The 21,898-nt window shown below is 40.4% G+C and overlaps 1 protein-coding gene and 1 long non-coding RNA gene across 6 annotated transcripts in view; both read right to left on the bottom strand.

Moving 5' to 3' along the window:
* Positions 1–21,898, bottom strand: part of NNT (nicotinamide nucleotide transhydrogenase) — an 89,240-nt gene that overhangs the window by 22,244 nt on the left and 45,098 nt on the right. For all 5 annotated transcript variants that reach the window (XM_043514545.1, XM_038403010.2, XM_038403012.2 and 2 more), the window contains 9 exons: positions 20,492–20,653; positions 19,149–19,259; positions 18,021–18,166; positions 16,117–16,312; positions 14,825–15,058; positions 9,416–9,576; positions 8,080–8,259; positions 4,022–4,181; positions 2,594–2,675 (listed from right to left, as the gene is read on the bottom strand). In XM_043514545.1, the coding sequence (XP_043370480.1) occupies positions 2,594–2,675; positions 4,022–4,181; positions 8,080–8,259; positions 9,416–9,576; positions 14,825–15,058; positions 16,117–16,312; positions 18,021–18,166; positions 19,149–19,259; positions 20,492–20,653 (1,432 nt within the window). The remainder of the gene's footprint in view (positions 1–2,593; positions 2,676–4,021; positions 4,182–8,079; positions 8,260–9,415; positions 9,577–14,824; positions 15,059–16,116; positions 16,313–18,020; positions 18,167–19,148; positions 19,260–20,491; positions 20,654–21,898) is intronic.
* On the bottom strand, positions 522–2,488 carry LOC122460202. The gene is made up of 2 exons (XR_006281338.1): positions 2,028–2,488; positions 522–1,084 (listed from the first exon to the last, which is right to left on the bottom strand). It is a non-coding gene; the product is annotated as an uncharacterized LOC122460202 (long non-coding RNA).

Here is a 21,898-nt window from a genome sequence, read left to right as displayed (position 1 = left end):
ATCTCTTCAGAAAGTAACCAGTAACCAAGGGCATAGGGTGTAAAAGACTAAATGATGCAGCACTGTCATTTGGGAGAGTTCAGTGGTGAGCTGCAAAGGGACTACAAGGCTCAGGCAGAGTTCTCAGTGTATCCTTTGCAAGTTAGTCTCTGCCACTGACAACAGAAAGACCCTACGAGGACTTTTAGGAACACTCTAGACCAGAGAGCTAATCGTAACAGAGGGGACTGCCTGATCTGCCCTCCTCAGAATTAGAGGTCCTTGAGAAGGAAACCTTTTGCCACAGTTTAGAGCAGGCTCTACCACTTCACTGTTAGACATAGACTAAGGGGCTCCTGAGAGATCTCCAAGCACTCTTGCTGCTCTGTATGCCTCTCCTACCCATCATCGGAGTCTCCAAAGGACCCCAGTGTCTGAAAGCCTGCCAGCGCTTGTGCATTTAAAAATGAATTTGCCATCAAGTACTCTGCATTCTTAGCTAACTCATAACATGTTGTTTGGTGGGGGCTTTTTTTTTGGGGGGGGGGGGGGGGAGACACGACGGACGACATTTAGTGGGTTGTGAGAAAAAGTTGAAATGTAGAATTTTTGTATATGTATTAGCCTTTGTGAGAGAGAGAGCGATTTACCCAATATTTTAAATGCAAGCTTTTTTACCCCCTTTTTAGTGTAAATAAAGCCACTCAGGGTGGGCTGCCCACCTTTTGTGTTTTTACTGGCTACTATTGTGTGTTTTATTGGCTCCTCAGACTGTTAGCATTGATTCCATTAGTATAAATCATTTACTCTGGATTTCATTGTTAAGTTTCCTGAGGGAAATAAAGCCTGTACTCATGGTGTGAAGATTGCTGCCTCAGGTGGAGGTACTTTAACATCCTTCCATCTGGTATTGGATTGATTTCTCCTAGCAGTCCCTTCCCCTTCTCTCTCCCTTCCCTTCCCTCCTGCCACTCCTGAGTACCAGGAGAGCCATATCCTCTCCTACTTTAAACCTCCCCAGAAGACTGTGATTGTGCAATAGGGAAGCATGAGTGAAGCAAAAGTTAGGGAACAGGACTCTGTACTATATTTCAGAGAAGCAGACCTTAGAATCATAGAATCATAGAATATCAGGGTTGGAAGGGACCCCAGAAGGTCATCTAGTCCAACCCCCTGCTCAAAGCAGGACCAAGTCCCAGTTAAATCATCCCAGCCAGGGCTTTGTCAAGCCTGACCTTAAAAACCTCTAAGGAAGGAGATTCTACCACCTCCCTAGGTAACGCATTCCAGTGTTTCACCACCCTCTTAGTGAAAAAGTTTTTCCTAATATCCAATCTAAACCTCCCCCATTGCAACTTGAGACCATTACTCCTCGTTCTGTCATCTGCTACCATTGAGAACAGTCTAGAGCCATCCTCTTTGAAACCCCCTTTCAGGTAGTTGAAAGCAGCTATCAAATCCCCCCTCATTCTTCTCTTCTGCAGACTAAACAATCCCAGCTCCCTCAGCCTCTCCTCATAAGTCATGTGCTCTAGACCCCTAATCATTTTCGTTGCCCTTCGTTGCACTCTTTCCAATTTATCCACATCCTTCCTGTAGTGTGGGGCCCAAAACTGGACACAGTACTCCAGATGAGGCCTCACCAGTGTCGAATAGAGGGGAACGATCACGTCCCTCGATCTGCTCGCTATGCCCCTACTTATACATCCCAAAATGCCATTGGCCTTCTTGGCAACAAGGGCACACTGCTGACTCATATCCAGCTTCTCGTCCACTGTCACCCCTAGGTCCTTTTCCGCAGAACTGCTGCCGAGCCATTCGGTCCCTAGTCTGTAGAGGTGCATTGGATTCTTCCATCCTAAGTGCAGGACCCTGCATTTATCCTTATTGAACCTCATTAGATTTCTTTTGGCCCAATCCTCCAATTTGTCTAGGTCCTTCTGTATCCTATCCCTCCCCTCCAGCGTATCTACCACTCCTCCCAGTTTAGTATCATCCGCAAATTTGCTGAGAGTGCAATCCACACCATCCTCCAGATCATTTATGACCTTCCTGCACAGAAGTCCTCCATGTGTCTTTAGAAAACCAAATGACTGTTCTTTGAGAGATACTCCCAAGGGAAGGGGAATATAAAAAAAGAGATTCAACTTTCCAAAGATTTAATGAGCACCTATATTGAGCAACAGTAGTAAATGGTTAAACAGTGTTGTCGCCATTGCTTGTAAGGATGGAGCCCAGCATGACAGACCAAACAAAGTAGTACTAAGCTTAAAAAGATAAATGGTTACTGCTGTATCCAAACACCAAATTAACTGCTGGCATAAATGGATGCAACTCCACTGAAGTCAATAAATGGCATCAATACCTGTGTGATTAAACACTATCATGAAATTATTAGACTGTTTGATACTCTGTGGTAGGTTGATAAGACTAGAACGTTCCTCTACTTAGCTCGTTCTTGGATATCAGTAGAAGCATTATTGGTGACAGCAAAAGACAGACTTCTAGGGCGTTTTCATACAATCCAAAATCCTTTGTTATGTCTCCCTCTACACACACACACACACACACACACACACACACACACACACACACGTATCACAATGGTACTTACCTGACATGTTTGCCTTGTTCTCTCAGCATCTTCACCAGGTCAGCTATGGGGTACTGAGCTTTCGCTGCACACAGACCATAACCTGAAAGAAACATTCCCCTTACTTAAACAATTGTTTCTCCAGTTAAAAGTAGGAAAAGTTATTTTATTTACTTTTTGTGTACACCAGAAACTCTAACCATAAAAAAGCTGCACTCAAACATCACAATAACTCATGGGGATTTCAGCACAACCTAATTTTTTCCTCTTATTTTTGCTCTGTAGACTGAACTACATTTGTGATATCAATACATCTGTTTGGACAACTAATCTACAAATGGTAAACTTCAGCTTTACAGAAACATACATCCTGTTTTATTGTACTGGAACAGGAGGCTTCACACAAACATAGCCAAAAACTGGTGAAGACACTATGTCATACCTTCAAACTTGTACTTTCCATCAAATTTTGGATATCTACAATGCAAATCTAGGTGGGATGCAGCCTTTAGGGATATATAATTCTTTTACTTTCTTTAACTTTGTATAGAAATAATGCATGGGAGGAACATGCATCACCCTTAAAACCCTCAAGGGCATAAATTGTAAGCAGCATTCATCCAGTAATATAGTGCTGGAGGTACCAACAACAACAAATGCCAAACATCAAAAAAAATACATCTGTGTGCCTGTGTGAAGCATAGGTAACTCTTATGAAACAGTGTATTTGCCTAAAACGCATACATACAAGGATAATAAGAGTGCTGGTGGAGTTTTATAAATTAATAGAAAGATGCTGTCCAATGCAGCCATTGGCATCATGTGGTTTAATGAAAACAAATCTTGAAATATAATTCATGACCAACTTCTCTTTAAAAGGATACTCTGTTACAGAAATATACAAAACCTACATTTTTTTGGCCAAAAGAAAGGTTTTATAAAACCTATATGTGTTTTCAGGATTTTTATTATCTCAGTGGTTGGATTTAGATATTTATCAGCAGTCCAAACAATAGAACCTCGAGCTACTGGAGAAGAACCACAAAATCTTCCAGTTCTAATAATCCAAGGTACAGAAATTGAATTACTACTACTAGCTGTATTACGATAGTGCCTAAAAGCCTCAACCAAGATTATAACTCTGTTGTGCTAGGTGTTGGCTGTACAGAGTAAGAGACAGCTTCAGACATTAAGAGTTTACAAACTAAATAAACTAGATAAATGGTAGGAAGAGACACCAAGACACACAAAACTGAAGTGACTTGCTCAAGGAGGCTACACAGTTGGCTAGTGGCCAAGTTGGGAACAGAACTAAAGACTACCAACTCCAAGTTTAGTACCTTAACCACTATACCACATTGTCCCCTCTTATGATTATGAATCATGAAGATTTATAACCTGACTACGTCCGTTTAGTATCTTACAATATCCACTGTCACTGCCTCTTACCTGGAGTAATGATAATGCTATTGGCCTCCCTTATCATTTCAACTGCATTGTCCAAGTTGACTTCTGTGTGAGTACCAGTAATTTCCATAGGTTTCCCACCAGCTGTTGAAGTGGTACCATAGCCACCAAGTATGACATTAGCAAGGGAACGATTCATGGCCTGAAAAACAAGGTGATCACTAAATCTAAGGATAACAGAAAGATAGTTTTATGAAGCAAACTTTCTTCTGTATTGTGTTTTTCTGAAAATACTCTTATGGGGTTTTTTTTTTATTTTTTTTTTACCCCAAATTAAAACATTTCAACAACAACAACAAAAATGGACACTTCTACAATAAAGGGATTCTGGGGGGTGGGAATGATGAAATTTCTGCAAAAGATGTTCCTCATTTTTGACCAGTTCTTCCTGCAACCATAGAATCTCTGAACCATAGTATGACAATTAAATGGCCCTTATAGATAACTTTATACGTTGCCACCACAGTTTCAAGCCGAAAAATAAAATAGAACAAAGCAAAATACACAAGCCAAGCTAACCAAATACTAACTCAAACAATGCATTAGGGAACTGAAGAAGACCAAAACCAGATGCTGGCGGACCACCAAAAAGCGTTCTAAAAGTATGAGCTCTCAGCTGAAAAAGCTATTCCTCCTGAGAATTTAGTTCCATGGACTGACAACAAGAACACTCTAGCTGACACTAACTACTATGATGCATGCTTTTTCTAATAGCTAGGGTCCCAAAATATTCAGGTACTACCAGGAAATAGGCAAAATTTGTTGTAATTACAGTCTGACAACTTTAAAGGGGAATAAAAGGGAAATAACTTGGCTCTTAGGTTAAGAGTGTGCGGCCCTATGCCAGGTTATAGCCCAGAGCAGATCTTTTAATAAGAACGGATGTCAATGTGCATACATGCAAATGAGAGGAAAACCCACAAGAAAGTGTACAGTGTCAAATTAAGTGTTTAAACAAAATCTGCTATAGCCTTAGAAGATGTGCCATTCTGGAGAATTCAAACACCTGTCAGAAGAACAAAGAAAGGGAGACAAGGATGTTACAAGTGGAAGGCCTTTGTTCGCAGGTGATGTGGCAGCAGCACTTCACAAATCATGAGGACAGATGTTAGGCATGATCCAAAGCTCACTGGAGTCAATGGCAATCCCTCCCTTGACTTAAATGTGCATCTGCCAGGTAATGTAGTCTGGAAAGAGGAGAATGCTCCCAACAAAACCCAATTGACTTAAAGACACGGGGGCTGATCCTGAAGGATATAGAGCAACCTCCAGTCTTGTTGAAGCTTGTGGGGAGGGGGGGAGAGAGAGAGAGAGGGGGAAGCAGCAGCTCCCTGAAGATACACAGGCCAACCCCAAAAACTTGTACTTTACTTGGAAGGTCTTTACAAGGGAAGTTAAAAGGAAAGAGATACCTCACTGTGCAAGAACACCACGAAATCAGAAAAGGAGACAGTACCCCAAGATATTACCAGAATAGTTAAGTCTTCTTACTGTCTAAACTTCACTGTGCATCCCACAGACAGGCAATTTGTATAGGGCTTAAATATTAGTTAATGGTTGAACAGCCTGTCCATCTATATGTATAAACCAAAAGCAAAGGGGAAGGAGGTTCTTCTAACAAAGCAAAAACTGTCTAAGAAAATGGGCCTGTGTTAAGGTTGTAAAGAAAAAGAAACCAGTTCAAGTAACAAGAAGGCTCTAATAGCAAGATGTTTTTCTTTTATGGTTTGTCCAAGGCACAACAGGGAAAGTCAGGCAGATTCATCTATGAATGTCTTATAAAAACTTTAAGAGATTTGGAATGTTTCTTGGGATTAAGTTAGTTTTAATCATAAAAAAAGTTATTAAAAATCCAGTAGAACGAACCTTTCAACCATTAAGAAATTTCCACAAATACCTCCTCATCTGCAACAGATAAATTTCAATGAATATATTGTTTTGGATAGAAATCACATTGAGAAGAATGTTGTTTCACTGGCAGTTTGAGTCATGTTTGCATTATAAGAGTTTATATCATCTTAAATCTGACTTTGCCTACCAGGTCATGGGAGTGAAGTTTCTTTTTCATTATAGAAAGCTGCTGAAGAATAAAAGCTGTTCAGGTCTCATGGATTATAGTAATGCATTTAAAGCGACATTTTGGAACGCAGTTCATAACATGGAACAAAGTCCATTACTTAGGGGAAGGTAGAAAATTGACACTTGCTGAAAAATATCACCACATTATTGTGTTTATTGCACTTCAGTAACTCAGTTGCAGTTATACTGATTGACTGTTATCTATACTGGGTTAAAACATCACAAGAGTCACTGAGTATCATCTTAAAAGCTAAACTCTCCAAAGTTTGCAAATATAACATGATTGCCTCTACTCTCCAAACTTCCCTATATACAGACCTGATCAGGCCATGCATATCATACCTTTTTACTTATCTTTCTTGAGCAACAGTTGAAATAAAAGTTCACGTTAAATTATACAGGACATTTTGCACGATATCAACTCTAATTTAACAGAAACAGAGTAATGGAAGACTGTCATAGTTAGAAACAGGGAAATATCAGGAGGGGAACAGATGGCAACATTGATATGAAAGAAGGCAAGAGTTGGAGGAGAAACCAAAAGGTCCAAAAATTATATAATGGGAACAGACAGAAATGCCAGTCGTTGCACAGTAAGGACACAGTTTTCTGCTATCTATCCCGCTTAGAAAACGAGAAGGAGCTGGAGGAAAAGAAAAAAAAAAGACTAGTGTGGAAGCATTCCAGGAGCACAATCCATTACTAATACTAAAATATGATTACACATGACAGGCTAAATTTAAACCCTTAACATTATTCCAGATTTGTCAATAACAGACTAATGTGCATCTGCTGCCACCCAGTGGAGATTCAAATTCATCAAACTCTGAACAAACCAATCTAACATCACTTAGGACTGTAGATCACTAACTCAAATGGTAAGTAAAGCCATCATCAGATTGAAACACACACATTACAGGCTTTGTAAAGGTTCATAGCTGAGTTCACTCATGAAAATAGGTTTTCCTGTGAACACAGACAGACAAGTCTCAGCCTCATTTATACTGCTAATGGATAAAGATTACAAAGATGTTCAAGTCTGAGGAGTCAGACTACTTAGGTATTCATGGTGTGATCCTTAGCCCACTGAAGTCAATGGAATGGTTGGAAGTCAATGGAATGGAATGGAATGGAATGGTTTTAGTCTGCAGAAGAGAAGAATGAGGGGGGATTTGATAGCTGCTTTCAACTACCTGAAAGGGGGTTTCAAAGAGGATGGCTCTAGACTGTTCTCAATGGTAGCAGATGACAGAACGAGGAGTAATGGTCTCAAGTTGCAATGGGGGAGGTTTAGATTGGATATTAGGAAAAACTTTTTCACTAAGAGGGTGGTGAAACACTGGAATGCGTTACCTAGGGAGGTGGTAGAATCTCCTTCCTTAGAGGTTTTTAAGGTCAGGCTTGACAAAGCCCTAGCTGGGATGATTTAACTGGGACTTGGTCCTGCTTTGAGCAGGGGGTTGGACTAGATGACCTTCTGGGGTCCCTTCCAACCCTGATATTCTATGATTCTATGATTCTATGAATGACTCTCCCTGATTTCAATGGATTTTGTATCAGATTCCTAGGCTCCAGTTCTGCAAAGCATTTAAGAGCATGCTTAACTTTGAATTGAGCACTGAGTCAATGGGAATTAAAAACAGAGTCTTCAGTACTTTGCTGTTTAGGGAAGGGTTGTTGAACTGGGACCTTATAAAAGAGAAGTGTTTCAGAATTGTAGAAAAGTCAGGCATGTTTGTTCTCCGATTTGCTTCTTCTACTTTCACAAAAGGTTCAGTCTGTCCAATCCAACAATTTGAATTAAGATCATAAAGAAATTTACCAGTCTCTAAACAGCATTAACAGGTCATAGCAGTTTTGCCTCACATCCCTTCCCTGCCCAGTGCAGATTCTGAGCATGGCTCCCCAGTTATTTTGCAATACAACTTCAAGTATGAACATAATTTCTATTTAATTCTTACCACACACATGATGTAAGAGAGGATGGCACCAGAGGAACCAATGAGAGCGCCAACAATGGTCAGCAAGTTATTGTTAAGCAGGAAGCCTTCAGCACACAGAGCCCATCCAGAATAACTGTTCAGTACAGTAATAACTACAGGCATGTCAGCACCTCCTATAGCCGCTGTTAAAGTGACACCCTGAAAATGAAAAAAAAATATATATATACACACACACACACACACACACACACACACACATTTCAGCATAATCTTACAAATTGTAAGCAATAGAGATGTTAGTTTTACTGCAGATATTTACTAAAAAGTGTTAAATTAGATCCCAAAATATTTGATCCACACACCCAAGTATGTTCTATGTAAAAGAGATTAATAAAACATTAACGTATAGGATTTCTGATAATTTCTGCCTTCAGAGATTAGACAGAAAAACCACATTACACAGCTTCACAAATAAGGTCTTTTGTTAACACTGACCTTGATTAAAAATAACTGATTATATCCCTAAAAGCAACAGGTTTACAATTCGAAGAGAAACCGTGCTGCTGATGAACCAAGAAAAAAAAGAGACTTGTGGAAGCTCTATAAATATGTGTGGCATCATTAAGCAGGTCTCTCTTGATCGTCTTCATTTTATCCTATTTGTGAATAGTTCCATTAATTCGTGATACAGTACTTGAGTTAAAAAGGTGAATTGCAATTCTACTGTATTTTATTTTTAAAGTAAACGAAAAGGTATTTGTAAGGTGCTGAATGCCCAAAATAGCAAAGGCAAGAAGGATAATTTAGCACAGTAAACTAGCTTTTTCTTAAGTACTTTGGTGAATCAAGGTCTAATTTCAGATCCTTTAAAGTCCCATGCTAACTCTCATTCCACTCCAGTACCACAATTTTTACCAGGGCATCACAGCAGAGGTGTCCAATATATGTGATAGGAAGTAGCTTATGATATAGCATACTTCAGCAAAAAGGTAATATTTTACATTTTAAACAGATATAAAAATTACACATCTTGTAAAGCTATATACTAAACCACACCTTACCTGAGTTCTTACAGATTAGCTTCATCTGCCCACAGGGGTCCATGATACAGTAGCTCAGGTTTATGGCACGATAACTGCATCACAACAGATTGATGTGACAATTTTGGTATGTGGCGCAAAAAAAAAAAACAACAACAAAAACCTGACACTTCTGTACATGCTGATTCCCCCCAGGCTCCCTTGCTATGTGGGCATTCAGCATATATTCCAGCAAAACAGATATTGCAACAAAACAAAGTCTATATGTCAGTAATTGCTGTTCACTTTGTGTATTGTGCAACACACTGACTTACCATAATAGCAGAGAGTGCTGACACTGAACCTAAACAGGTAAGTCCTGTAGTATAACTAGGATCAATCATGTATGGAATCATTCCACCAATGCTAGCGGCCAGCAAACCTGCATTCAGTAAGTGACGGCCTGGCAGAAGGAGTGGTGCAGAGTTCAGGACACCTGGAATCAAACACATTATCACATTTAAAACCTAAAATCCATAAGTGACAGCTGACTCCCCCTGTCCCCCCCCCCAAGAGATTAAAGGAAAGTAAAACACCCAAAAACAAAGTGAAATTCAAAGTTAAGGCAGAAACTGGCAGACATGGTAGTTTCCTAGACAAATTTTACTAAACTAAGTTTCAGTATCTTAGCAGCTCATTGTATTAAAAATGCAAGTGTGTATCGCTGGATTGTGTGTAATGTCTCTAGGGAGGAGACATAGCTAATGAATACCCAGGGAAATGTTATGAGCTTTAGAGAACTCGTTGAAACAATGTGCTAGACAGACAAAGTTAAGTGGGACTCCTAGAAACATCAAATCTATTCTTGCTTAAGACTTCTTTTGGGGGGGGCGCCCTCAGAGATGAGTATTTTGACTTTAACAGGAGGAAGGAACAAACATATCCTTTCCCTGAAGTGTTAATTAAGCATTGGCATTATATAAGTATTAACAAAAACAAAGTTTAAACTGTCAGAATAAAAATCCCTCCCTCTCAGTTGCCAAGTTTTTAGTGCCTTATGATGTTTATTAATTTCTAAAGTTCTCCAGTCATCACAGAATATTCCAAGGTAAACCTGACCTGAATTTCTCATGATAAAAACAAGCAGGTTGGATTGGATTGGATTAGAGAGAGAAAGAGAGAGAGAGAGAGAATGAATGTGAAGGTAGAAAGGAACATGCATTACATAAACAGTTCTAGCTCTGAGGAGAAGCTTACTTGTGCTATCTATAGCAGGATCAGAAGTACTACACAATGCCAATCCCCATTTAGGTACAGATTCTACATTCGTATATATGTAAGCAGAGTCAGGATGAGCTCTACCCTGACATCTGGTGGTGAGTCATGGTGGGTTGTGGAAAAGAACTTCAAGGGCTGATCTCATTTCCATAGGCACATCCACCCTGCCTAGATGGTCACTTTGGCTGCTGTAGGATCCCCAGTTTCTCTATTATTGGGGCAGGAATAAACTGTTATTATCCTGATTATGTGAATCAAGGACAGTGGAACTGTACTTGGCCTTTTGTTATGATGGAGGGACTCACCATCAACTAAGCAGCACTCGTTAGGCAAGGGTCATGGGTTCCAAAACCCAGTGAATGAAGAGAGGCTAGGGACAGGGATTAATACTTGGTGGTGAGGGCCCTACATGCTAATTGCACTTCCTCCTCTCTCCACTGTGGAATATCAGAGCTAATTTTGATTCCATTAGGAGTCTAGTTAAAGGCTGCTGAGCTGAATTCACTTTGGGCTAACGGTGCACCAGCACTGAGGCTCCCCTACTTCAAGCTGAAATCACAAAAGAGCTAAACTTACTAAGAGCTGAAATCTCTGAGTGTATTAAGTAATGGGGGAGCCTGAAGATGTATAGCAGAGGAGTTTGCGGGATGGCTGGCAGAGCAGAGTGGCTGGTGGAGCAGAGCAGTTTGTTGGATGTCTGGAGCAGCTCATGGGGGCGGCTGGCAGAACGGAGCCTCATGGAGAGGTGGGGCAATCAGCTTTGGACCACGTAAGGTGCCCCTTAACCTCCCCCCCCCATCTCCACTCACGTTGGGATGTAAAACTCTGCAGATAAACTTTTGAACTCTGGGGCTGCACTGACCAGGGACAGAGACTTTTGGGTTGTTGGACTTTTGGGACTTTGGGTGATTCTGGGTTGCTGGACTCAAGAACCAAAGGGAAAGGACACACCCCAATTTGCTTGGGGTGGGTTTTTTTCTCATGGGTTGTGTTATGAATCCTGTTGGTGGTGTTTCCCCCAACATAATGCCACATTGTTTCTCTCTGTTATTAAAAGGCTTTTGCTACACTCAGACTCTGTGCTTGCGAGAGGGGAAGTATTGCCTCTTGGAGGTGCCCAGCGGGGGTGGTATATATTTGTCCCAGGTCACTGAGTGGGGGCTCGAGCCGGTTTTGCATTGTGTTATTGGAATGAAACCCCTAGATACTGAACCTGGCCCTTGTTGCTGCCAACTCTGATGGGCAGAAGGGTTATATATATTTCATCAGAAAGTAACAAAAAAGGGCTCTGTGCCTACTGAAGGCTTTGTGGTCCTATCACACACCAGGAAAGGAGCAATGAAGGTGGGTTTGCCACACCTAGAAAGGCTGCAGGGAAGCAGCCAATCAGAACCTGTCAGGGTTCCCTCCCCACTCTGACCTCTGCAGTACAGAAGTGGGGACCTGCATGAAAGACCCCCTAAACTTATTTCTACCAGCTTAGGTTAAAACTTCCCCAAGGCACAAATCCTTTCTTTGCCCTTGGACATATTGCTGCCACCACCAAGTGATTTAGACAAACATTCAGGGAAAAGGACCACCTGGAGTCCCTGTTTTCCAAAAATATTCCCCCAAGCTCCTTCACCCCTTTTCCTGGGGAGGCTTGAGAATATATACTAACCAACAGGTTAACAAAGGGAGTACAGACCTTTTATTTTTAGGACACTAAAATCAATCAGGTTCTTAAAAGAAGAACTTTATTATAAAGAAAATAATAACTAGTGGGGGAGAGACAGCTCAGCAGTTTGAGCATTGGCCTGCTAAACCCAGGGTTGTGAGTTCAATCCTTGAGGAGGCCATTTAGGGATCGGGGGCAAAAATTGGAGATTGGTCCTGCTTTGAGCAGGGGATTAGACTAGATGATCTCCTGAGGTCCCTTCCAACCCTGATATTCTATGAAAAGCAGCACCTCTGTAAAATCAGGATGGAAGGTAATTTTACAGGGTAATAAAAAGATATAAAACACAGAGGTTTCCCCTCTAGGCTCAACTTCAAAGTTACAAAAACAGGAATAAATGTCCCTCTTAGCATAGGGAAAATTCACAAGCTAAAACAAAAGATAATCTAACACATGTACTTGCTATTACTTACAATTTTTGTAATCTTAGATGCTTATTTCAGGCAGGGTTTTAAGAGATGTTTTTTTCCTGCCCTGGTCCCTCTCTGTCCGAGAGAGAGAACAAACAAGGAGAGCACAAACAAAATCTCCCCCCACAGATCTGAAAGTATCTTCTTCCCTTATTGGTTCTTTAGGTCAGGTGCTAGTCAGGTTATTTGAGCTTCTTAACCCCTTACAGGTAAAGGAGGGATTTTATGCTACCCTTAGCTGTATGTTTATGACAGAACACAAGAGGCTCAGTTAAAAGGACCTGCAGTGCCCCAGCAGGTCAGTTCCTGGCTGGGACCAGGAGCAAGGAAGGGTGCTTGTTGCTGATCACTGAAGCTAGAGAACAGAACCAGAAGAAAGGTCCTGTTGGTACATGCATTCAGTGAGGAGAAAGAGGATTTAAGCACTTCAGCCCAGGGGTCAGGGTGAAGAGAAAGGAGCTACGGGGGAAAAGGACCTGGAAATAGCAGCAGCAAACCAAAGGAAGAAGTACGTGGCTGCTGTGTGTAGGGGTCTCTGGGCTGGGACCTGGAGTAGTGGGTCAGTCCCCACACCAGCCACTAGCGAAGTGGCCTCAGCCCTGACAAGGGGACAAGACTCAGTTGAGAAGCCCCGGTGAAGAGCAGGATTTAAAGGGGCCCAGCGGTGAAGACCCTGGTGAGGGTAGACCAACAGTTCCAGTTGGACTCTTTACGTAAGGCCCAAAAAAGGGGCTAGATTTAAAGGGCCCCGAGACACTGCTGAAGACCCTAATAAGGGCAGACTGTATGTTGAACTTGTTACCCCAGAAGGGGTTCATTCATCAAATCTGAGACTGTGACTTCGCCAGAGGGCAAAGACACTGGAGACCAATCCAGCAAGGGCAACAACCTATAGGGGGTGCCAGAACCAAGAAAAATTGCAGCACCTTACCCAGTAAACAGGAGGAACTCGGGCGATGAGTGTGTCCTGTCACAGGTCAAGGCCTGTTTATTCAGAAGGAGGACCATTCTCAGGGGAGGGCAAGAAATGGGCAGTCTTCCAGCGCCAGGAACAAAGAAGAGTATTCTGATATCTCTGGCTCAGTAGTGGAAACAAGGATGTACCAACAATGGTACTACGAAGGTGAAAAGGGAGAGGAGGTGGTGGATTGGGACAGGCAACTCAAGATTTGAGCTCGAGGTAGCAAGAAAAAGCTGCCTCCTCCTAAAGTTCTCTACTAGAGAAATTGCCTGGGCAAACCACCTTGTTTGTATATTCTATTTCCACCTTCTGTGAGAGGCCTTGTTTATACAGAGAAATTTTAGCTAAAAATTCCCAATGGTGTTACTACAAGCTACACCAGGGTTAGCACCACTGTTCCCTCTAAGCTGTGCGCATGCACACAGATCCTAAACCCCGCACACACAGTGAAACACCGCCCGCAGAAAAATTTGCACATAAGAAATTTTTTGCGCACACGGCCTGTCAAAAATTAGAGGGAACATTGGTTAGCACTGGTGGGAATTTTTAGCTAGAGTGCCCTAGTATGGACATGGTCTTCAATTTCTTGTACCTATGCATTGAAGTGTTCACTCAATCACTTCCACAGCAATCAACTTATGTCAAATGAAGCATTAGTACTTCAGGTAGAGAATAATCATCAGGTGTTGGTGAATCTTTAAAGATCCTATGTATCACAGGAATGTTTATATGTAAAACGAAGAGACAGATTTCATATGGTATGTAGGCAGAAATGCATCAAGATAAGATTACTTTAATGAATTTGACTGTTTAAAGTAGGGTCATAAAACATTTGCGAAGTCAATTGATCTAGTAAAAGAAATCTGTACTCTAAGCGAGAAATCCCATGGAAGTCAGTGACAGAACCCCTATTGACTTTAATAGGGCCATGATTTCACCCTAAATTGTCTACTCGGCCAGATATTAATGTACTTTTAATTTTAATAAATTTCAGTAAAAGAAAATTATGTCCAGACAGTAAGCATGTACAGTACATTAAATAAAAAATCCAAAGCAGTACTAAGTTTTGGATAATGTGGGCTGGGGATTGTTTACATTATTTGATTAACATGAGAAATACTGTCCATAAGGAGACTGAATGCAGATCATCCACAAATAAAGCACTAAACAACAAATTAAAAAAGTGCAAGGCACGATTTAAAAACCCCCTCAAGTTAAATCTATATTAATTCACCTGATACATTTTCTGTAAAAACAGAATTTTTTTTTAACTCTACACACACACACAGTTTATTAAATGAGTGTGAGACTCAAAGAAAAATGACAAAAACAAAATAAATTTAAAAATTTGCTTTTATCCAATATGGACAACACTCACCTTGCAGTTTCCCGTAAGCTATGAGGGAGCCACTGAAAGTCACACCACCAATGTATGTGCCAAGATACGCCACAATCTTGGTGAGGTTTGCAGCTGGATCAGTAGCGAAATGAGGATACTCAATCATGTACTCTGCTACACAGGTGAGCACGGCAGCCAAACCTACCAAACTATGGAAAGCAGCCACTAGCTGAGGTAAATCTGAAATCTGGATGCGTTTAGCAATTGTCAAACCTGGCAAGAGTTGGAGACAAAGAATTAAAACATTAGAAGGTACTGTTTTATGTGATCATGAGCTTGTGTATTTTGTTCAATACGGTCAGTAATTTTGTACCTAAGGGACAATGTACGAATAAGGAAATCAAAAAGTCAGAAATTTATTAGTATTAGACAACAGCCACTTGAGAGGCTTCCACTGGAGTCAGTATTCCTTTTATATGCGGCAGCATAGTACAAAAAGAGAGGGAATCTGACTAGACTCAGGAGACCAGATTTCAGTTTCTCAGTCAGTAACTAACCTGCAGTGTGAGCTTGGGCAAATCACTTAGTCTCTCTGTTCCTTAATTTTCTTACTGAGCAAGCTGGGCAACTACAGATCCATTAGTCTGACCTCAATCGTATGCAAGCCTTTAGAACAAATTTTGAAGGAAATAATAATTAAAGACCTGATGGTAACTGGAAAAAGGGATAAAATGCAACAAGATTTAACAAAGGTAGATTGTGCTAGACTACCCCAATATCTTTCTTTGATAACTGTTTTTTTTAAGACCAGGGAAGTGTAGTAAATTTAAACTATTTGGACTTTAGTAAGTCATTTGATACAGTAATAAATGGAAAATTATTAGTTAAAATGGAGAAAATTGAGATTAGTACAATAATTGTGAGGTGGGTGGCTAAAGACATGACACCAATGGTTGTGCTGAAAGGTAAATTATCAGGCTGCAGGAAGGTTACTAGTGGAGTTCCTCAAGGATCAGTCTTTGAACTTGAACTTATTGAATATTTTAATTAAATGACCTTGCTATTGAGCTTTGCAGCAGGTTATCCCACCCGTTATTATGGCAGGGGGACGCAGGCGGGTAAAATGTACTCTGTTGTAAGCAGGCAGCTCCTTATCTGATAAGTGGGGATCACAATTTTTATCCCACCAGAGTAAAGTGCTTTGATAGAAGGATAAAAACACTCTATAAGCGCTAAGTTAGAGTAAAGATATCAAAAGTGGGCATGTAACCATGAGCTATTAATTTTACTTGTAAGTTATAAAACTGACTTTTACATGGTGCTGTACTCACCTATGGTGCCACCAAGGGTCATTGCACCTGACATCTGAGACAACAATTCTGGTGATGGTTTAAGGCCTCCAAGAGTAGCTGCCAAACCTCCGGCAACACCTATCATACCCAAAGCATTACCCAGACGAGCAGTTCCTTGAGTGGACAGACCAGCCAGAGCACCAACACAACACAAGCCTGAGCCCAGATAGATCATCTTTAAAATAATGAAAACACATATATTCATTAAAATCTTTCTGATCATTACGTGAAAAACAGATTTTTAGTGCTGATGGTTCACAAAGGTCTTAACCAACACTCGTGAGGAGGAGTTAGAGATTTTCCTGTGGTGTGCAAATTTGTTGCTGTAATGTGATTGTGGTCATTTAAAAATATTGTATTTAAATCAAATTTGAGGATTTTTGCTTTATTAATTTAGTTCACCTGCTTCTCATGTCATTAATTTTAAGTTGAGACAACTTTCCAGATGTTTTCCCTTCGCAAGTGCAAGATTTTCTTAGCATAACACCAATTAATGTTATCAGAGTTCAACTGTCCTAATGGGCATGGAAACAATTGTTGATGTTTACTTATGATACATTTGGCTTCCTGTTTACAAAAGAAAAAAATTTAGCTTACATGGATACATTTAATTTAAATAATCATTTAAATAGCATAAAATTGGTGTTTGTAAAATACTGTGTTACAAATCCCTGAGACAAAAAGTTAGTTTAGATTGTTACTTCCACAAAAAATAAAAGGTAATTTATTTCCATTTTCTTAACTAGTATGATCTGAATCTGAACAAGCAGCATTATAATAATATATTCTATGTTGTGAGAAATGGGATTATTTTTAAGACTTTATCTCTTATCATTCCTTCTGGGATGAATCTTTGTAGACATGGCCTTAGCTTAGAATCCCATCCCTCTACATGTCTCTTGTAAAGCACATTTGTTGTGGGGTAAAGTTTTAAGACACAGGTAAAAGAACTCCTACCTTTGTTTTAAATTTTCAAAAAACTCTTAGCTCTCTATTTCGTTTTTAGATATTGCTAGAGCACCCATTTCAATAGCATTTAAGCTTTATTTCTGCTATTCGTTTTTAAGAGATTTGTTCATAATGCAAAAAACCCTGCTGCTATTTTAGAAATATAAAGATATTTTAAAGGAGGTTGTTATTTAGAAACTTTGCAACACTAAAATCAATGTCCAGGGTTCATTTGCAGTTTTGGAGCTAGCTCATGGAGTTAGCTAACACTTGGCTGCCTGTGTGGAAATAAGCAGAGGATGAAAAGCCATTAATAGTTTGTGCCCTCCAAAGACCATCAATAGAAAAGTATGACATGTCACTAGCAGTCAGTGGATGCTTGCTCTAAAAGCCTGTACTTGAAGTACAGACAAGCTCCATATCCCAGCCATCAAGTAAAGGGGAAAAGGAATTCATAATGTAAACTGAAGAGTGAAGCATTCCCAATAAGTGGAAAGCATGGCAAAACACAGAGAATAAAGTAATGCTGAAAGAATAGCAATTCAGTGTGTGGGGGGAGAAAGGGAACAAGACCATCAGAGTGAATTTTTTCCTTTCCCACAAAGAAGTTAATGCTACAAACAGTTTTGGCATTTAAGTTACTTACAAACCTGCAAAATGTCAGAAAAGTCGTTTGATCTTGTCTTGCCCGGTTCTGATCCCTTGCCCATTTCATCTTACTACATGTATAAATAACGAGGTAAAACTAGAGGCAATTTGAGAGAGTTGGGTGGGACATGAAGGACAGCAGGATACAGTACCTTTTGTAGCTTTATTTCAAAACCTGTTTGATCAAAGTGATTTGAACACTGTGTACTTTAAGACCAGTTGCCAAATGGGAAAGAGACCTGCTGAAAGCTGGATCAGCAATGACAGAAAATGAAGGATCTTCTTACCTGTTCAATATTATAGCCACCCTGGAGAGCAGCTGCATATCCCCCTACAAAGACACCAGCAGGGAGCAGGTACAGGTAATTGTATTCAGGGGGATCAGTAGGACGCTTGAACATATCCAGCATTCTCTGTGTAACCAGAAAGCCACCTTGCCAAAGTACAAAAGAAAAAAAAAAAGCTGAAACTAGGCCTTGGCCAACCTACTAGGAAAAAATTTAGTTAATCCTAGTAACCATTGGGACATGAGTAAGGGCTTTGGAAAGCTTGGAATCTGGTGTACCAGCCAGTACACAGATACCTAGGATTAAGGTCAGACATAACTACTTTATTTAGACTACACAGGAAATTCATCCAATTGGAGGGAGGGGTTGCTGGACTGGCAACCACAGACAGATACCAAGATCTGTAGGACATCACAAGGATTTGCAAGGTGGCCTACCCATCTGCCATTACTCTCAATTGTTGACCTGTTCAGCAGCATAGCTCATTGATGATCACACCACTTATCATCCATGCCTGTATCGTACTTCTCCTCCCTACTGTGGGACAGAAATGCACTGACACACACTGGAGTTTCCAATGAAAATTCTGCAGTGGTTGTCCTCTCTTTATGCCACCAACACCCTAACCACGTCAAAGTTTTTACCAACAGAGGTATCAGAAGGGAGATTATGCTTGCTCCCTTCCCTCCCAGTCCAAGCCAGGAACAGTCTTCAAAGGAGTCAGGTGACCTTCCACGTTACATAGTGGAAAGACTTATGTTCCTTATTTTTATTATGAGTCTTTTTGTAGATTGGCCACAATTTTGAACTGGAAAGAGGGGAGATGGACAAATGCAATACCATCTCAAGATGCAGAGGAATACATGTATTCCATGCAATCACTAAAGTGATTAAACTATAAAGGACCACTGGTGTCCTAAGACTTTCTCCAACAGAAAGTCACATCACAGAAGGGACACACAAGAATGCAACTGTCAACAACCATACTCACTTGTTTGCTTTTTAAGTGATCCCAGTCCATAAATTAGAGTCCTTTAAATCTATACCACTACAAAAGTGGAAGGCATTAATGGACTATGGTTACAGTGCATTTTGATTCATGTTCATAGAAAGTTAACATGCTCATACCGGCAATGTTGACAGATGACACAAAAGCGGCAAGTACAGCAAGACCTTGAGGAGTACTTTCAGGGAAATAGTTTCCTCCCATCAATGCCAACCCACCAACTGCAGTCAGTCCTATTAGAAAAAGATATAAGTAAGCTGTTGAATATGAACAGGTGATTATATACCAAGCAGCGATCTCTGATTCAAGAATCAATAGACACCACTTGATTATAGTTTTGCCAAACACTGTACACATTACTGTAGTTTAATCCCTCTGAACTAAGATTGCCAATAATTTTTATTTCACTGCAAAACTATCCCAGTGTGCCACAGAACACATTAGTAAAGTAACAGACCAATATATTTTTGGAATATAACACATCAAATGTTAATTTAAGCAGCACTGGCTGTACATCTATAAATGAAAGACTGAGTTACTGGGCCACAAATGTGACCTGTTTTGTTGTTCATGAGGTCTGAGAACAGCCGTTACTTCCAAAGTGATGGCCAGTTTACTGTCCATCTTAATTTCATTATTAAAATGGCAGTAATTGCAACTCTGTATGGTGCAGTATAAACATTAAGAGGAGATGGCCCATTTGAAAGATCTTACAGTCCAGGAAAAGGAGACAAAGCTGTTCAGACTAATATTAGCTCAAGTGCTGGTGTAATTTTTTTAAGGGCAAGGAGGGGGTTATAAACCTCATGGAGGCCATTAGCGGGAGACTTTCCAGAAGTGAGTTTTGAGGAGGAACACGAAAGATAGCCACTCCAAGTATAAAAGAGTAACATGGAAGAAGGCATGAAGATGAGAACAGGAGAAGGAGAGAGGCTTAAGAGTGAAGCGAGTAAAAGAGGAAGTAGGAAGAAGTGAAACCAGAGATATAATCACAGTTTGTTTCGGACCTGAAAGGTGAGGACTAAGAGACTTGAATGTGATGTGGAAAGGGAGGGAAGCAGAGAGTAGCAAGCCTGCCAGAAGGGAAGGAGAGAAAGATGATTTTAGTTGCAGGATTTTGGATAGATTGGAAGGGAGAGGTGTGGTATGCAGGAAAGAGGTTACCATGTCCCAAGCAAAAGACAACCCAGTTATATGGTTAATTGCTTTTAAAAAAATATGCAGTATGTTTGCCTGTACAGATTTGTAACTAATTCTCTTTGAAGAAAGCTACCAGTAGTTAGAACTACACATGAAGTCTGTGTATTGCTATTTATGACAAAAGGTTCAGTTGCAATAGCACCAAAACTGGCTCCGTGGCATCTTAAATACAGAGGATTAAACTGCTACTAAAAGCTCATAAAAATCATAGCTGCACACAATATTTCCTCTACACAACACAGATAGCTGCAGGGCAGTTACCTACCTGAGATGGCATTAGTCACGGACATGAGTGGAGAGTGAAGAGCAGGGGTCACACCCCAGACGGTGTGGTATCCTACTATTCCAGCTAAACCAAACGTTGTCACCATCTGTGGGAATGCAGAATTAGGAGCTGCAATGCCCAGTCCCAGCAAACTAGTCAGACCTAAGGAGGACAAGGTTAATGCAAAATTGTGATCTCTAAATGGTTTATTTACATTTCTCCATTGAAACTGTAAGATACATTGAATATGTAAATCAGATTAAGCAGTTGATGACTGTGTATTTCCTGCTGTCCACCCCATTTCCCGAATGTACCCAACTGTACACCTCTTATTTCTTGAGACTTTTAGGTGCTCGGATACTATGGTGAAGATACAGCTTGGATTAAAAACCCTCCCTCCTCCTCCATCACAGCATTTTACAATAATTCATTATTATCTTGGACAAATGAGTAGTGCACACCTGATGCCAATATTACACTACTCTGAGAACACACACATAAGAACATAAGAATGGCCATACTGGTCAGACCAAAGGTCCATCCAGTCCAGTATCCTGTCTACCAACAGTGGCCAATACCAGTTGCCCCAGAGGGAGTGAACCTAACAGGTAATGATCAAGTGATCTCTCTCCAGCCAGCCATCTCCACCCTCTGACAAACAAAGGCTAGGGACATCATTCCTTACCTATCCGGGCTAATAGCCATTAATGGACTTAACTTCCATGAATTTATCCAGTTCTCTTTTAAACCCTGTTATAGTCCTAGCCTTCACAGCCTCCTCAAGCAAGGAGTTCCACAGATTGTGCGCTGAGTGAAGAAGAACTTCCTTTTATTTGTTTTAAACCTGCTGCCCATTAATTTCATTTGGTGGCCCCTACTTCTTATATTATGGGAACAAGTAAATAACTTTTCTGTATTCACTTTCTCCACACCACTCATGATTTTATATACCTCTATCATATCCCCCTTAGTCTCCTCTTTTCCAAGCTGAAAAGTCCTAGCCTCTTTAATCTCATCTCATATGGGAAACGTTCCAAATCTCGAATCATTTTAGTTGTCCTTTTCTGAACCTTTTCTAATGCCAGTATATCTTTTTTGATATGAGGGGACCACATCTGTACGCAGTATTCAAGATGTGGGCGTACCATGGATTTATATAAGGGCAATAAGATATTCTCCATCTTATTCTCTCTCCCTTTTTTAATGATTCCTAACATCCTGTTTGCTTTTTTGACTGGCGCTGCATACTACATGGACGTCTTCAGGGAACTATCCACAATGACTCCAAGATCTTTCGCCTGATTAGTTGTAGCTAAATTAGCCCCCATCATATTGTATGTATAGTTGGGGTTATTTTTTCCAATGTGCATTACTTTACATTTATCCACATGAAATTTCATTTGCCAT

This window comes from Dermochelys coriacea, chromosome 5, assembly GCF_009764565.3.
Source record: "Dermochelys coriacea isolate rDerCor1 chromosome 5, rDerCor1.pri.v4, whole genome shotgun sequence".
NCBI lineage: Eukaryota > Metazoa > Chordata > Testudines > Dermochelyidae > Dermochelys > Dermochelys coriacea.
Note: the sequence above shows the minus strand (reverse complement) of the source record. Positions and strands in the feature narration are given on the sequence as shown.